This window comes from Nerophis lumbriciformis, linkage group LG14 (assembly GCF_033978685.3).
Source record: "Nerophis lumbriciformis linkage group LG14, RoL_Nlum_v2.1, whole genome shotgun sequence".
Lineage (NCBI taxonomy): Eukaryota > Metazoa > Chordata > Actinopteri > Syngnathiformes > Syngnathidae > Nerophis > Nerophis lumbriciformis.
In genome coordinates this window covers 24,206,286-24,222,489 of record NC_084561.2, presented here as the reverse complement: position 1 = coordinate 24,222,489, position 16,204 = coordinate 24,206,286, and the positions used below count along the sequence as shown (strand labels likewise).

At 38.5% G+C, this 16,204-nt stretch overlaps 1 protein-coding gene across 1 annotated transcript; it reads left to right on the top strand.

The window, feature by feature from the left end:
* Nucleotides 1-1,096: 1,096 nt before the first annotated feature.
* On the top strand, nucleotides 1,097-15,878 carry insl5a (insulin-like 5a). Its single transcript, XM_061976364.1, has 2 exons — nucleotides 1,097-1,342; nucleotides 15,448-15,878. The coding sequence occupies exons 1-2, from the start codon at nucleotides 1,168-1,170 to the stop codon at nucleotides 15,600-15,602; spliced, it is 330 nt and encodes a 109-aa protein (XP_061832348.1). The 5' UTR covers nucleotides 1,097-1,167; the 3' UTR covers nucleotides 15,603-15,878.
* Nucleotides 15,879-16,204: the final 326 nt, after the last annotated feature.

Here is a 16,204-nt window from a genome sequence, read left to right as displayed (position 1 = left end):
GCCGGAAGGCAGAGCTCTCAATTTACTGGTCGATCTACGTACACATCCTAACCTATGGTCATGAGCTTTGGGTTTTGACCGAAAGGACAAGATCACGGGTACAGGCGGCCGAAATGAGTTTCCTCCGCCGGGTGGCGGGGCTCTCCCTTAGAGATAGGATGAGAAGCTCTGCCATCCGGGGGGAGCCCAAAGTAAAGCCGCTGCTCCTCCACATCGAGAGGAGACAGATGAGGTGGTTCAGCCATCTGGTCAGGATGCCAGCCAAACGCCTCCCTAGGGAGGTGTTGAGGGCACGTCCAACCGGTAGGAGGCCACGGGGAAGACCCAGGACACGTTGGGAAGACTATGTCTCCCGGCTGGCCTGGGAACGCCTCGGGATCACCCGGGAGGAGCTGGATGAAGTGGCTGGGGAGAGGAAAGTCTGGGCTTCCCTGCTTAGGCTGCTGCCCCCGCGACCCGACCTCGGATAAGCGGAAGAAGATGGATGGATGGATGGATAAATAAACTTTGATTGATCGATTGATTTTTTTTTTTTTGAAAACTAATACGAACAAGGAATCAGCTTGCGTTCTATCTTGTTAATGAAAGAAAATGCAAAAATATTGCTTTGTTTTCCTCGGAAATGGGCACCACCCTGCTCAAGAAAGCGTGTGATAATAGCACAAACACCCAAAGTGGGCCTGCTGATAACAATCGTAGTGAAATATCATCAACATCGCCATTATGAGCTAAATGACGGACGGTCAACATTGACTTTTTCTTCTCCTACGGGCCAAACCGCTGTAAAGTGGAGGGCGGCCCGGCTATCAAAGAGTTGTAAACACGCCAAACATCTGCTGGAGGGGGCGAGGGGATCACTTTGCATCACCTAATTAGCCGTGCACAACAGTCAGGGTCAGTGCAGCGACTTTGTAAACACTTGCAGCTGAGAGGGGGGGCTCCTCATTTAAAGTCCATTGACATTTGATGATGGCTTTGTCCAAAAATGGTCAAAGCGGATATGGCCTCGCAACGGGGATGGGCTGAGGGGCAGTCAGTAGGAGGTGCAGGGACGCTACAGCAGAAAGGTGCATGGGTATATAGTGCGTGTTGCAGCGTCCAGAGGAGAGAAGCTCCACTAACACGAAGAAGATCTCAGCTTCAAAACAAACAGTTTAGGTCTCCAGGATGCGTGTTTTGGTGGTCTTACCTCTGCTGCTGTGTGCCGTCGTGTGCCGCGTGGACCGGGCGAGAGCCGAGGTGAAGGCGGTGAAACTGTGCGGCCGAGAGTTGATGAGGGCGGTGGTGTACACTTGTGGGGGGTCCCGCTGGAGGAGGCTCATCACCGACTCGGACACGGAGGGTGAGACAACTTTACAATTCATACCTTCTTTGCTCCTCACCACTGTTAAAAAAGTACCAGGATTTAATAGTAGCCTATTTTGTCCCACAGTAAAATACTGTAAGGTTACAACAAATGACTGTAACAATGACCGTGTCCTCATACTGTATCCCTGTCATTCTCAGGCTCGTGGTACGCCAAAGAATGGCTTCATTAAATATTCAAACACGGTGTTACTGTTCCAACTAAAAGTTAAAGTTAAAGTACCAATGATTGTCACACACACACTAGGTGTGGCGAAATTATTCTCTGCATTTGACCCATCACCCTTGATCACCCCCTGGGAGGTGAGGGGAGCAGTGGGCAGCAGCGGTGGCCGCGCCCGGGAATCATTTTGGTGATTTAACCCCCAATTCCAACCCTTGATGCTGAGTGCCAAGCAAACTGTGCGTAATGTTACAGTGGCCAAATATATTAAACGTACTTGTTAAATAAAACCTCTGCCTTGATTTTGATGAATACCTACACTGCAAAAAGTCAGTGTTCAAAAACAAGAAAGAAAAAAAATACAAAAATGAGGGGTATTTTAGTTGAACTAAGCAAAATTATCTGCCAATAGAACAAGAAAATTCGGCTTGTCAAGACTTTCCAAAACATGTAAAATTAGCTAACCTCAATGAACCCCAAAATACCTTAAAATAAGTAAATTCTCACTAATAACAAGTGCACTTTTCTTGGTAGAAAAAAAAAAGAGAACCTTTTGCTCAGTATGTTGAAAAATATTCTTAAATTAAGTACATGCTAGTGCCATTATCTTGACATAATGATATGCGCTCGGCATCATGATTTTTTTTTTCATGTTTGAAATAAGAAATTATTACTTTAAAAAAGTACTTTAGGTAGGTTGCTTCTCTTACTTCCCCTCCATTTTTCTGCATTCTTTCGTATCTCAAGTTATCATTACGTATATGCATTGTTGTATTTGAACAACTGTATTGTTGATAATAAAGGTAAAGTATTGGTATTGTTTATTATCAATAGCGCTATTTCTATTGGTATTTGTATTGCTCCATTTGTAGTGTAATAATGCTCATTGTTATTTCTGTATTATTTTTTATTTTCACTAACTGCTTATTTGCTATTACTTTTATCATCATATTTGTACATGTCGTATTTGCTGATGTTGCTCTATTGTTGTTGCTGTTGTTGTTGTTGTTGTTGTGTTTGCTGTTGTTGTTTTTGTCTCTCTGTCTAATCCCCCTCTTTTCCCCACAATTTACCCCTATGTCTTCCTTTTTTTCTCTCTTTCCATCCCCTCCTGCTCCGGCCCGGCTGCACCGAATGATAATATAAATACATTTAATAAAGTCAAATACAAATAAGGCAACAAGAGAAGTATCCCACACTTATCTTTTGTAAAGTAAATCTGAACAGCCGATATGGGCATCTACATTCACTATATGATTTGCCTGAGAAGCTGGACAGGACAAAAAAAAATAAAAAATAAAAAATAAAAAAGTACTTTTATACTTGTGAGTGGTGAGTGTTGATGACACAGCTTTGCATCAGTTGATATTCTAGTTTCAAGCATGTTTTACTCAATATATGTCAGAAAATCTCAACAACAAGCTGTAATATCTTACTGAGATCATTTAGGACCAAAACCCTTAAAACAAGTAAAACACTCTAACAAAAAATCTGCTTAGTGAGAAGAATTATCTTATCAGACAGAAAATAAGCAAATATCACCCTTATTTGAGATATTTAATCTTACTTAGATTTCAGTTTTTGCAGTGTACTGCGCTACTGTATTTTAGTGTTGGTCATTATGGTGGTACTTGGAGAGCCAAGTATTTTCTGAGGTGGTACTTGTTATATAAAACATTTAAAAAAATAAAAAAGTTAGAGAACCATTTCTGTATTCCACAGAGGTCACAGTGTATTTTAAAAAAAATCATAGTCTCCTGTACTATCACAACAAATTACTATAAATTCAAAGTTGATTTTTCCCTGAAAGGGTTCCGTAGACCACGTTGCACACTCTTGTACAGTAGGTGGCGGTATGATGTTAAACCGAGAGAGTAGTTAAGGGTAAGGTTACAATTACTAAGTTACAGCATATAGTTGTAATTTTATTGTGTTTTAACCATAAAATTACAATTGCAAAGTAGGGTTGTACGGTATACCAGTATTAGTATAGTACCACGATATTAATGAATCATATTCGGTACTATACCGCCTCTAAAAAGTACCAGTCCAAGCCAATATCGAAAAGTACCGAAAAGAATCGAAATACATTTTGGTACCGGTACCAAAATATTGGTATCGGGACAACACTATTGCAACATTTCCCAGCAGGCACAAAACATTAAATAACTTTGAGAACTTGTTGAATTAGGTCCTGACGTTGAGCAACTCAAACATAACGTCAATGTCGGGTTCTGACGTTGATTTGACCATTGAAATGTGGTCATTTCCCAACCAACAACACGGATCCAACATTGGAAGACATCAACGTTGTCTCAGTTTACAAGTACAACTATTTTGCAACGTTGTTTCAAAGTCAGTTTTAAAGGACATGTATGTATAATCAATGTTGTATCAATGTCTTGTGCTTGCTTTGTTAGTTGTAATATTATTGTAGTTGTAATTGTATTGTAATTATGTGTGAAATCACAGCTTTATTAATACAATCGCTGCAAAGATATTTCAAATGACTGTAAATGCATCTGTGAAAGTAATGTTATTTGCCGTTAATTTTTTGTAAAATGTACAATAAACATGCACAGGCAGAAATGTTATCAGCGTTTTGTTCAGGACTACGGTTTTGTTTGCCATCCACCACAGGTCTAATAGAGTCTGTGTAATTACTGCATTTCCACACTTACTTCAGCTAAATCAATAATCATACAAAATTAATAAGGCAAATTTTTTTGCTAAAACTGTCATCAAGATATTAATGTAACCTTTTCATGCACACATTTTAGATTTTGCTTATTTAAAAAGGTGCAATACATGATGAACATTCGACATGTGAATATGTGGCTAATTCCCATCTTCACTCCCTCTGCAAGTTGATGCTAAAATTAAGACAACATTTTTCAGATTAGCAATATTAATTTGTAAAATGAATTGCCAAAGGTGCTTCTGTTGACACAAATGCACCTTGTACATTACACGACTACATACAACACTTGACAAAATACATATTTCAATAATGTACACTTTAACACATCCATTTATACCAGTAGCCTGTAAACTACCGTTACAATTTAGCCATTTTTTCAAGGGCCTACTAAATTATGCTTGTGTCACTGTTATGATAACCCAGTATTTTATTTTTTAATGAATTAAAAAGATTAAACTTTATTTTGTAAGTATTAATTTTTCAAAGGGGGAATGCATTTTAAGCCAAATTTAACTGACTGAATATATTTTAAGAAATACATTTTTTGAACACTATAAATATTTATACAATTTGCCACATTCTAATCCAGGGGTGTCTAACATACAGACCCGCGAACAGGTTTTATCCGGCCCGCGGGATGAGTTTGCTAAGTATAAAAATGAGCCAAATTTTTTTGAATGAAAGAAACTGCTGTTCTAAATGTGTCCTCTAGATGTCACAATAGCGATTCTTTGTATCTTTGTAGATGATGCTGCATATGGAAAAAAAATAAACCACATGATGTTAGTGCACCAGTCGAGGAAAATGACCAAACTACATAAATAACATCCTGTAATTTGATTTTAATATTATTTTTTTATCTTTATAGATTGAACATTATCACATAATTTATTCAGAAAGTACAAATAACGACAAATAAAGGTAGAATACTATTAACCGCAACATTTAAGTGTAAAAAAAAAACAAAAAACATTATGATTTGTACAATTTCAGAATGTGCTTGTTCTATTTTTAAACAAAGAAAACAATCTGAAGTTGTCTTTATTTTTAAGTTATTGTGCCATGATTTTACCAGTCCGGCCCACTTGGGAGTAGATTTTTCTCCATGTGGCCCCCGATTTAAAAATGAGTTTGACACCCCTGTTCTAATCAAACATATTGGACCTTCAAAAATATATTTTTGGACTAATAGCCACAAAATATTGCTACATTCTAGTAAAACCTGAATTCACATTCTAATAACAAATTAACTGATTAGCAGCGAAAAATAAATAAAGGCGGTATATGACGTATGAATAATCCAAATTTTCTCTAATCCCTAAAACAATATCGTTGTTCCATATTTTTATACCTGAAATGGTCTCCTCGAATATAAGGAATGGACAGATGTTCCACCCCTGCTTTACACTTCTTTTTTTTTTTTGCACTTACCAGAGCTGACCAATGAGTGGCAGTGGAAAGCAAAAAACACATGAGTGTCCACTGTAGTGACGCTAATGCACTACTATCAAAATGACTTTAAAAATCGTATGTACTGTAGGTGTTATAATGAAGGCAACACATGATATAAGTGTCTAAATTAGCTATATTAGCCTACTATCAAAATGACTTTAAAAATCGTATGTACTGTAAGTGTTATAATGAAGGCAACACATGATGTAAGTGTCTTTATTAGCCTACTATCAAAATGACTTAAAAAATCTTATATAAGTGTTCTAATGAAGGCAACACATGATATAAGTGTATAAATTAGCTATATTAGCCTACTATCAAAATTACTTTAAAAATCGTATGTACTGTAAGTGTTATAATGAAGGCAACACATGATGTATGTGTCTATATTAGCCTGCTATCAAAATGACTTTAAAAATCTTATATACTGTAAGTGTTATAATGAAGGCAACACATGATGTAAGTGTCTATATTAGCCTATTATCAAAGGCTGATGCAATTATTTGTTGACAGAAATGTTGTATTTTAATATTTATTCTAAACATTTTTGCAACATTGGAAATCATTAGTAAAATGGAGGCTTCTGACAGGATGAGATATGTTCTGGAAATTACTGGCTCAGAATGGCCAACGGTATAGATGTGTGTGTCCAAGTTAAAGGAAACGGCAGGCTGTCTTCTTCTAATGGATTTACTACAATCTTTGCGAGCTAGGTAACGTTTGCTGTGGTCTGGAACAACAGGGCACACAAACAACACAGAAATGCAGCCAATATTACATACAGATAACGTGTCATGAGACAAGCAAATATAAATAAAATACACAGAGGACATAATCAAAGGAAATTAAATGAGCTCAAATATAGCTACAAATGAGGCATAATGATGCAATATGTACATAGAGCTAGCATATTTAGCATGTTAGCACCAATTAGCTTGCAGTCATGGATTGACCAAATATGCCTGATAAGCAAATCAATAAAATCAACAAAGCTCACCTTTGTGCATTCATGCACAGCATAAAAAGTTTGGTGGACAAAATGAGGGGAGTGGCATACAACTTGTCTTTCTGTGGCATCGTCGGAGAAAGTTGTACATGTAAACAAACCACGATGAGTTCAAGGATTGCTGAAATTAGTAGGACAAAACGGTGCTTGCCACATACTCTCCGCAGTGAAGCATGTATAACGTAAACAGTGGGATTTCCAGCAATTAGGAAGGTTTGTGTCATGTTTGTTATCCTACAGAAAATATATTAAAACAAAAAATATATAATTTTTTTCTTCATCTTTTTCCATTCTCACACATCTCTGAAAGAGGTCCAGGGAGTGACTAGGGCAGGCGCTAGACCCCTGTGCTAATGTGATGCGCAACTTTGACATTAAGCCTAGGAATGTACCGAGCTGATATTGGTTTGATACCAGCAAAAAAAAAAAGTATCGTAGGATATCGACTTCCATCTAAAATGACCGATACAAGCATTCATGCAGTGGGTTTACTTGTACAAAGCGAAATGTCCTCCAATAAGCACACAAGGTTTCCCTTTCCTTGTATTTCAGTGAAGTCATTTACAAAAGGTAAACATGGTAGGCTTGTACACAACAGCTAAGCACACAATAGCACACAAACTAGACATAGTCTTTAACTGAACAACATTGCACAACATTGGTCAATATAACAAGTATAAAATAATATTAGTTGCATATTACTTACAGATACAAAGTCTCCAAAGAAGAAGCGTTATAGGAAGTGTCCAGTAACAAACGTGTCTGCATCATTCAACTTACTGCATCATGACATTAATTTAATAAATGATTGTGGCCACTTGATGTCGCCAAAAACAAATTAACACTCCACTTCAAAAGCATACATCTGTCAAAAGTAGGGATGTCCGATAATATCGGACTGCCAATATTATCGGGCGATAAATGCTTTAAAATGTAATATCGGAAATTATCGGTATCGGTTTCAAAAAGTAAAATTTATGACTTTTTAAACCGCCGCTGTGTACACGGACGTAGGGAGAAGTACAGAGCGCCAATAAACCTTCAAGGCACTTCCTTTGGGTGCCGGCCCAATCACATAATATATACGGCTTTTCACACACACAAGTGAATGCATGCATACTTGATCAACAGCCATACAGGTCACACTGAGGGTGGCCGTACAAACAACTTTAACACTGTTACAAATATGCACCACAATGTGAACCCACACCAAACAAGAATGACAAACACATTTCGGGAGAACATCCGCACCATAACACAACATAAACACAACAGAACAAATACCCAGAACCCCTTGCAGCACTAATTCTTCCGTGACGCTACAATATACACCCCCAGCCACCCCCTAACCCCCCACCTCAACCCCGCCCTCCCCCAACCCCAACCCCGCTCACCTCAACCTCCTCATGCTCTCTCAGGGAGAGCATGTCCCAAATTCCAAGCTGCTGTTTTGAGGCATGTTAAAAAAAATAATGCACTTTGTGACTTCAATAATAAATATGGCAGTGCCATGTTGGCATTTTTTTCCATAACCTGAGTTTATTTATTTGGAAAACCTTGTTATATTGTTTAATGCATCCAGCGGGGCATCACAACAAAATTAGGCATAATAATGTGTTAATTCCACGACTGTATATATCGGTATCTGTTGATATCGGAATCGGTAATCGGATATCGGCAAAAAAGCCATTATCGAACATCTCTAGTCAAAAGGTTAGTGTCGTTCAAGCCTACCATTAGACTCTGAGTAATTTCACCTGATCACACCTTTTCTAGAATTACACAATATACCAAATACACTGGAGACATCCATCCATCCATTTCCTACCGCTTAGGGGGTGCTGGAGCCTATCTCAGCTACAATCGGGCGGAAGGCGGTGTACACCCTGGACAAGTCGCCACCTCATCACTGGAGACAGTGATTGTTTATGTTTGTTTAAAATTGCATGTTGTTAAAAAAGCTAATTAAATATGACCAGAGGTGGGTAGTAACGCGCTACATTTACTCCGTTACATCTACTTGAGTAACTTTTGGGATAAATTGTACTTCTAAGAGTAGTTTTAATGCAACATACTCTTACTTTTACTTGAGTATATTTATAGAGAAGAAACACTACTTTTACTCCGCTACTTTTATCTATATTCAGCTCGCTACTCGCTACTAATTTTTATCGATCTGTTAATGCACGCTTTGTTTGTTTTGGTCTGTCAGACAGACCTTCAAAGTGCCTGCGTTTCACCAAATGCAGTCACTCGTGACGTTCACTCCGTTCCACCAATCAGATGCAGTCACTGGTGACGTTGGACCAATCAAACAGAGCCAGGGGTCACATGACCTGACTTAAACAAGTTGAAAAACTTATTGGGGTGTTACCATTTAGTGGTCAATTGTTCGGAATATGTACTGTACTGTGCAATGTACTGATAAAAGTTCCAATCAATCAATCAAAACTGTGAAGGAAAAAAGACCATTTTTTATTTCAACCGTACACCCCGTCAAAAGCCTAAAGACTGACTGCACAGTTCCTGTCTTCACAATAAAAGTGCCGCTCCATTGCGCCTGCGCTTTCAAAATAAGAGTCTCCGAAAGCCAGCGCAAACAAGCTAGCAAGCTACGGAGTTTGCCGCCAATGTATTTCTTGTAAAGTGTATAAAAACGAATATGGAAGCTGGACAAATAAGATGCTAAAAACCAACCACTTTCATGTGGTATTAGAAAGGAGGAACTTGATTTTCTTCTCCATTTGAAAATGTTGACGTTATCATCACTACTGTCTGATTACAATCAATGCAAGTCATCAGAATCAGGTAATACACCAACTTATATTCTTGTCTTCATGAAAGAAAGGAATCTATATGTGTTAAACATGCATGTATATTCATTAAAACACCTTTAACATGTAAACAAAAGCGGCAAAATAAATAAATATAAATTATATACTGTATATATCAATGTATGTATGTATATATATATATATGATGTGTGTGTGTATGTTACTCATCAGTTACTCAGTACTTGAGTAGTTTTTTCACAACATACTTTTTACTTTTACTCAAGTAAATATTTGGGTGACTACTCCTTACTTTTACTTGAGTAATAAATCTCTAAAGTAACAGTACTCTTACTTGAGTACAATTTCTGGCTACTCTACCCACCTCTGAATATGACACACATCTCCAAGTGTGACACAATTCAAATAAAGCCCTCAAAGTTCGATATAGTGCGGTCCCACACATCGAGATATTCAATTTAACGCGATCGTGCCGTTGATCCCAGATTTTCACCAGTTTACATGGCGGTGTGGTGGCCGGTAGACCGGTGGTGTAGGACTGGCTGACGAGCTAAATCTGTTATGCGTCTTAATCGGCTCACCGTAGCTTGTCTGCAGGTTAGGGCGGCTACAAACTGGGCTAGTTAGCTCAACACGGCTAAGGCTAGCAAGCGTGTCCACGGCATTTAATGTATCCAAGTTCTGCTCTAACTGGCGGACACGTCCCTCTAGCAGGGACAACCTCTCCGTGAGAAGGCCATAATAACTTTTTCTTTTCCTTCACTGAGTCGCGTACTTGCTGTCTTCGGACCAGGGGCTAGCTTAGCTCGGCTAGCTTGGTGGCTAGCTAGCTTTGATTGATTGATTGAGACTTTTATTAGTAGATTGCACAGTACAGTACATATTCCGTACAATTGACCACTAAATGGTAACACCCCAATAAGTTTTTCAACTTGTTTAAGTCGGGGTCCAAGTTAATCAATTCATGGTAGCTGAAAGCATACTTGCCAACCTTGAGACCTTTGATTTCGGGAGGTGGGGTGTGGGGGAGGAGTATATTGACAGCTAGAATTCACCAAGTCAAGTATTTCATACATATATATATATATATATATATATATATATATATATATATATATATATATATATATATATATATATATATCCTGAAAATATGCAAACAAAACTGTTTTTCGATAATTAATACTTCAAACTTGCATAAATAAATATTAAGGAATATAACATAATTTGGCTTCTGAGAGTTTCAAAATGTAATGAATAAAATGCTAAAGTTGTTGATAAACAAGCAATTATTTTAATAATTAAATATGGTCATTTTAAATGAATTATTATGATAATTTAAAATTAATGATTTCAAATATGTCTATTTTAATGTACCAGTATAATTCTATGACTGGATGTAATAAGGAGTCAGAAAAAATACAAATACAAATACAATTAATTTTGATGTTTTTAGCAAAATATAGTAAAAATTGATTGATTTTTTTAATTTTTTTAAATTAATAAATATATTTATTTTTAGGTAAGATAAACATAATAATACAATTTATCTCTAGTCTGGATGATTTAATTCTTGTCACCCTGTTGTCCTCCGTCTGAAAAAAGGCTGTCCTCACTCAGGTCCGCATGGAGCTGGAGGGGGCGTGGCCTCCAGCTCCGGCTGAAAATCGGGAGATTTTCGGGAGAATATTTGTCCCGGGAGGTTTTCGTGTGAGGCGCTGTATTTCGGGAGTCTCCCGGAAAATTCAGGAGGGTTGGCAAGTATGAGTTGGGCACACAACAATGGCGACGATGATTTTTCATGTGAACTACAGGGTTCGTACGGGTGATTACGGGACTGCGTGGCGCGGTTGGGAGAGTGGCCGTGCCAGCAACCTGAGGGTTCCTGGTTCAATCCCCACCCCACATCCTTGAGTTAAGTTAAAGTTAAAGTACCAATGATAGTCACACACACACTAGGTGTGGTGAAATTTGTCCTCTGCATTTGACTAATTCCCTTGTTTACCCCCTGGGAGGTGAGGGGAGCAGTGGGCAGCAACGGTGGCTGCGCCCGGGAATCATTTTTGGTGATTTAACCCCCAATTCCAACCCTTGATGCTGAGTGCCAAGCAGGGAGGTAATGGGTCCCATTTTTATAGTCTTTGGTATGACTCGGCCGGGGTTTGAACTCACAACCTTAGTTAGGGCCTCGCATGGCAGCTCCCGCCATCAGTGTGTGAATGTGTGTGTGAATGGGTGAATGTGGAAATAGTGTCAAAGCACTTTGAGCATCTTGAAGGTAGAAAAGCGCTATACAAGTATAACCCATTTACCATTTAAAATGCTTGGATTATAATGTTGAGTTTCCAAGGTTTGAAAAATGCTTGAATTTTGGGTGAAGTGCTTTTAAATGCTTGGAAATGTTCATCATATTTCTTGGCAGTCTGACTCAATAGGCTAATTATAAAATGGGAAAAAATAAAATAAGTTTTCTTAAAAATGAAAGCTACACACTTGATCTGGTGGCTTTGCACGAGCCCTTACATTAGGTTGTTGTCATGCCAGAGCCGATATGTCGCCCCCGAGAGGACAGTGGTGCATCGGTTCATCATGCCGGGAGGTTGTTGTTTTAATGAACATTGGATGGAAAATGACAAATACAAACTTTGGCTAAAACGTGGACCAAATCCACGTGTAGCCTGCTGCCAAGTATGCAAAAAGGAAATCCAGCTTTTCGCAATGGGAGAGTGGGCTCTCTGGAGTCATATGAAAGGTAAGCCACAGAGATTACTAGCCCTACACGTTAACTAAAGTTTTGTTTTCTAACCTTTTGGTACATGCTAGACCTTAACTGTGAGATCAGCGCTAGATTACATGTTAATTACGGACAATTATTACGAGCTATGAAAGGAAAAAAGCGAGCGTTTGTCAATGATAAATTATAATGTTAAGAACTTCCCTCAACTAAAAATCAATTTGTTATCATAGCTACAGTTATAAGGCTAGATATGCTTAATGAAAGGTGACTGAACAAAATATTTTCCTTACATGTTTTATCCTTATATTAATGTGGAACAGTTTTGTTAATAAATGAGTGGAATTGACATTTTGAGGGTGCGTGTATTTATATCACATGCAGTTTACAAGCACAAATACGGTGAGAATCAATCCGTGCTGTTCCATGTCATTGAGTGCTGTAAGTAAGAAAAAGAACAAGAAATTTGAAAAACAACACAAATGGAGACACGTTTGCAAACACCAATGACATTGAATAGTCACACTGCTTCATTTTCTATGCCCCATTCAGTTAATGATAATCTGCTTAGGTTTTAGCAGATTTTCCGTATTTTTCCTCCAGACAGCATTTGGTGACCTCAAACAACAAGGCTATGGATTGATTCACACTGGTTTTCGCATTTTGAAGGGCACTGGAAAAATTGGAAGTCCTTAAAAAGGTGCTTGAATTTGGTCACAGAAAGGGTGTACGAAGCCTGGAACCATACTTGCCAACCTTGAGACCTCCGAATTCCGGAGATGGGGGGGGGGTTAAGGTGGGCGGGGTTTGGTGGTAGCGGGGGTGTATATTGTAGCATCCCGGAAGAGCTAGTGCTGCAAGGGGTTCTGGGTATTTGTTCTGTTGTGTTTATGTTGTGTTACGGTGCGGATGTTCTCCCGAAATATGTTTGTCATTCTTGTTTGGTGTGGGTTCACAGTGTGGCGCATATTTGTAGCAGTGTTAAAATTATTTATACAGCCACCCTCAGTGAGACCTGTATGGCTGTTGATCAAGTATGCCTTGCATTCACTTGTGTGTGTGTTGAAGCCGTATATATTATGTGACTGGGCCGGCACGCTGTTTGTATGGAGGAAAAGTGGACGTTACGACAGGTTGTAGAGGACGCTAAAGGCAGTGCCTTTCAGAGGTGGGTAGTAACGCGCTACATTTACTCCGTTACATGTACTTGAGTAACTTTTGGGATAAATTGTACTTCTAAGAGTAGTTTTAATGCAACATACTTTTACTTTTACTTGAGTATATTTATAGAGAAGAAACGCTACTTTTACTCCGCTACTTTTATCTACATTCAGCTCGCTACTCGCTACTAATTTTTATCGATCTGTTAATGCACGCTTTGTTTGTTTTGGTCTGTCAGACAGACCTTCATAGTGCCTGCGTTTCAACAAATACAGTCACTGGTGACGTTCACTCCGTTCCACCAATCAGATGCAGTCACTGGTGACGTTGGACCAATCAAACAGAGCCAGGGGTCACATGACCTGACTTAAACAAGTTGAAAAACTTATTGGGGTGTTACCATTTAGTGGTCAATTGTACGGAATATGTACGGTACTGTGCAATCTACTAATACAAGTTCCAATCAATCAATCAAAAGTGTGAAGGAAAAAAGACCATTTTTTATTTCAACCGTACACCCCGTCAAAAGCCTAAAGACTGACTGCACAGTTCCTGTCTTCACAATAAAAGTGCCGCTCCATCGCGCCTGCGCTTTCAAAATAAGAGTCTCCGAAAGCCTGCGCAAACAAGCTAGCAAGCTACGGAGTTTGCCGCCAATGTATTTCTTGTAAAGTGTATAAAAACGAATATGGAAGCTGGACATATAAGATGCCAAAAACCAACCACTTTCATGTTGTATTAGACAGAAAGGAGGAACTTTTTTTCTCCTCCATTTGAAAACGTGGACGTTTGTCATCACTACTGTCTGATTCCAATCAATGCAAGTCATCAGAATCAGGTAATACACCAACTTATATTCTTGTCTTCATGAAAGAAAGGAATCTATATGTGTTAAACATGCATGTATATTCATTAAAACACTATTAACATGTAAACAAAAACGGCAAAAAAAATAAATATAAATTATATACTGTATATATCAATGTATGTATATATATATATATATATATATATATATATATATATATATATATATATATATATATATATGTGTGTATATATATATATATGTATATATGTGTGTATATATGTGTGTATATATATATATATATATATATATATATATATATATATATATATATATGATATGTGTGTGTATGTTACTCATCAGTTACTCAGTACTTGAGTAGTTTTTTTACAACATACTTTTTACTTTTACTCAAGTAAATATTTGGGTGACTACTCCTTACTTTTACTTGAGTAATAAATCTCTAAAGTAACAGTACTCTTACTTGAGTACAATTTCTGGCTACTCTACCCACCTCTGGTGCCTTTAAGGCACGCCCCCAATATCGTTGTCCGGGAAATCGGGAGTAATTCGGGAGAATGGTTGCACCAGGAGGGGCACTGAAATTTGGGAGTCTCCCGGGAAAATTGGGAGGGTTGGCAAGTATGCCTGGAACTAGCTGTTGATTGTTAAAAAGAGTTAAGCGAGCAACATGGAGAAGTCGGGAATTCAACCATTCGCATGCCAAGCTCGGACCAAGATGGTCACGATGGCGTACGTCGTTTGAATTTTTATTATTTTATTGTATTCTTTCGAAAATAAAGAGGGTGAAAAAAATGTTTGGATTTCTATATAACGCGATTATTTTTTTATGGACCCCGACCACCGAGTTAACTCGGACTTGACGTGTGTTTCGGTTCTCCATTTCAATGAAACGTCTTATTAAACAAAATGTTTACAGTGCAGACCTTGCGGCGCCTTAAACTGCTAACACCAGATTTTCCACGGGTGTGTGGGCAGACAGGGACATGCTGTCTACATCGTTAAGGCCACATATCAAGATTAAAAGCTTCTAAGGACGCTTTGTAGCGCAGGAACAAACTCAGTTATCCTATCAGCTGGGCCGATCTCGCAGGATGAAAAAGCCACCCTGCACACGGCAAATAGCGGAAATGTACTTTGTCATTAGGGGTTTCCTTTTTAATGGGAACAGCAATTTAACGAGATGGATGTCAACTCCGTCACTAATGCAACGCATCCTTTGGCCTTGTGTTTTGTCCACCCAGGTGTTTCCAGAGGAGATGAGAACAGTTTGGAAAGTTTGGCGAGCATGAGAAGTTACCCAAGCTCAGACCTGACCAGACGGGACATAAACAACATCTTGTCCACCGTGTGTTGCCAGGTGGGCTGCAGGAAGAGCGACCTCACCTTCCTCTGCTGAGCATCTTCTTTCTTCCAAAAATCAATCAGTCTAGATTGACACTAAAATTTTAATTTTAATTTTATTTTCATATTTCTTATACGCTAGGCAGGTTTGTTTGAACTGAAATGTAGAATATTGTTGATCACCACTTTTGATGGAAGATTTGTTCCACCATACCTTTTTTTATTTTTGAAAGTACGGCAAATATTAAAACTCAGGGAAAGTAATTAAGAGTGTGAGATGATCAGATACATTGAGTGAAAAGCCCATGTTTGTTTTTATTTATGTTGGAAACAAAAGCCTTGTTTGATTTGACTAATTTTGTCCAATAAATGTTGATGCACATGACTCACATTTCTTATTTGTAGCACAGGTTCTTTGGCCCAACTAAGGATACGAATGGACAATGGTGGAATTTCACAAAATGAATTGATAAAACATAACAGCCTCTGATTAGGTCGAGCAGGTTGGGATAGTCCCACATCAGTGGGTTAGAGTGTCCACTCTGAGATCGGTAGGTCGTGAGTTCAAACCCCGGCCGAGTCATACCATAGACTATACAAATGGGACCCATTACCTCCCTGCTTGACACTCAGCATCAAGGGTTGGAATTGGGGGTT

Excerpts from the sequence above, each read along its gene's own strand:
- insl5a (XM_061976364.1), top strand. The coding sequence starts at position 1,168 with ATGCGTGTTTTGGTGGTCTTACCTCTGCTGCTGTGTGCCGTCGTGTGC. Across the intron at positions 1,343-15,447 it reads CACCGACTCGGACACGGAGG|GTGTTTCCAGAGGAGATGAG; the intron begins GTGAGACAACTT and ends TTGTCCACCCAG.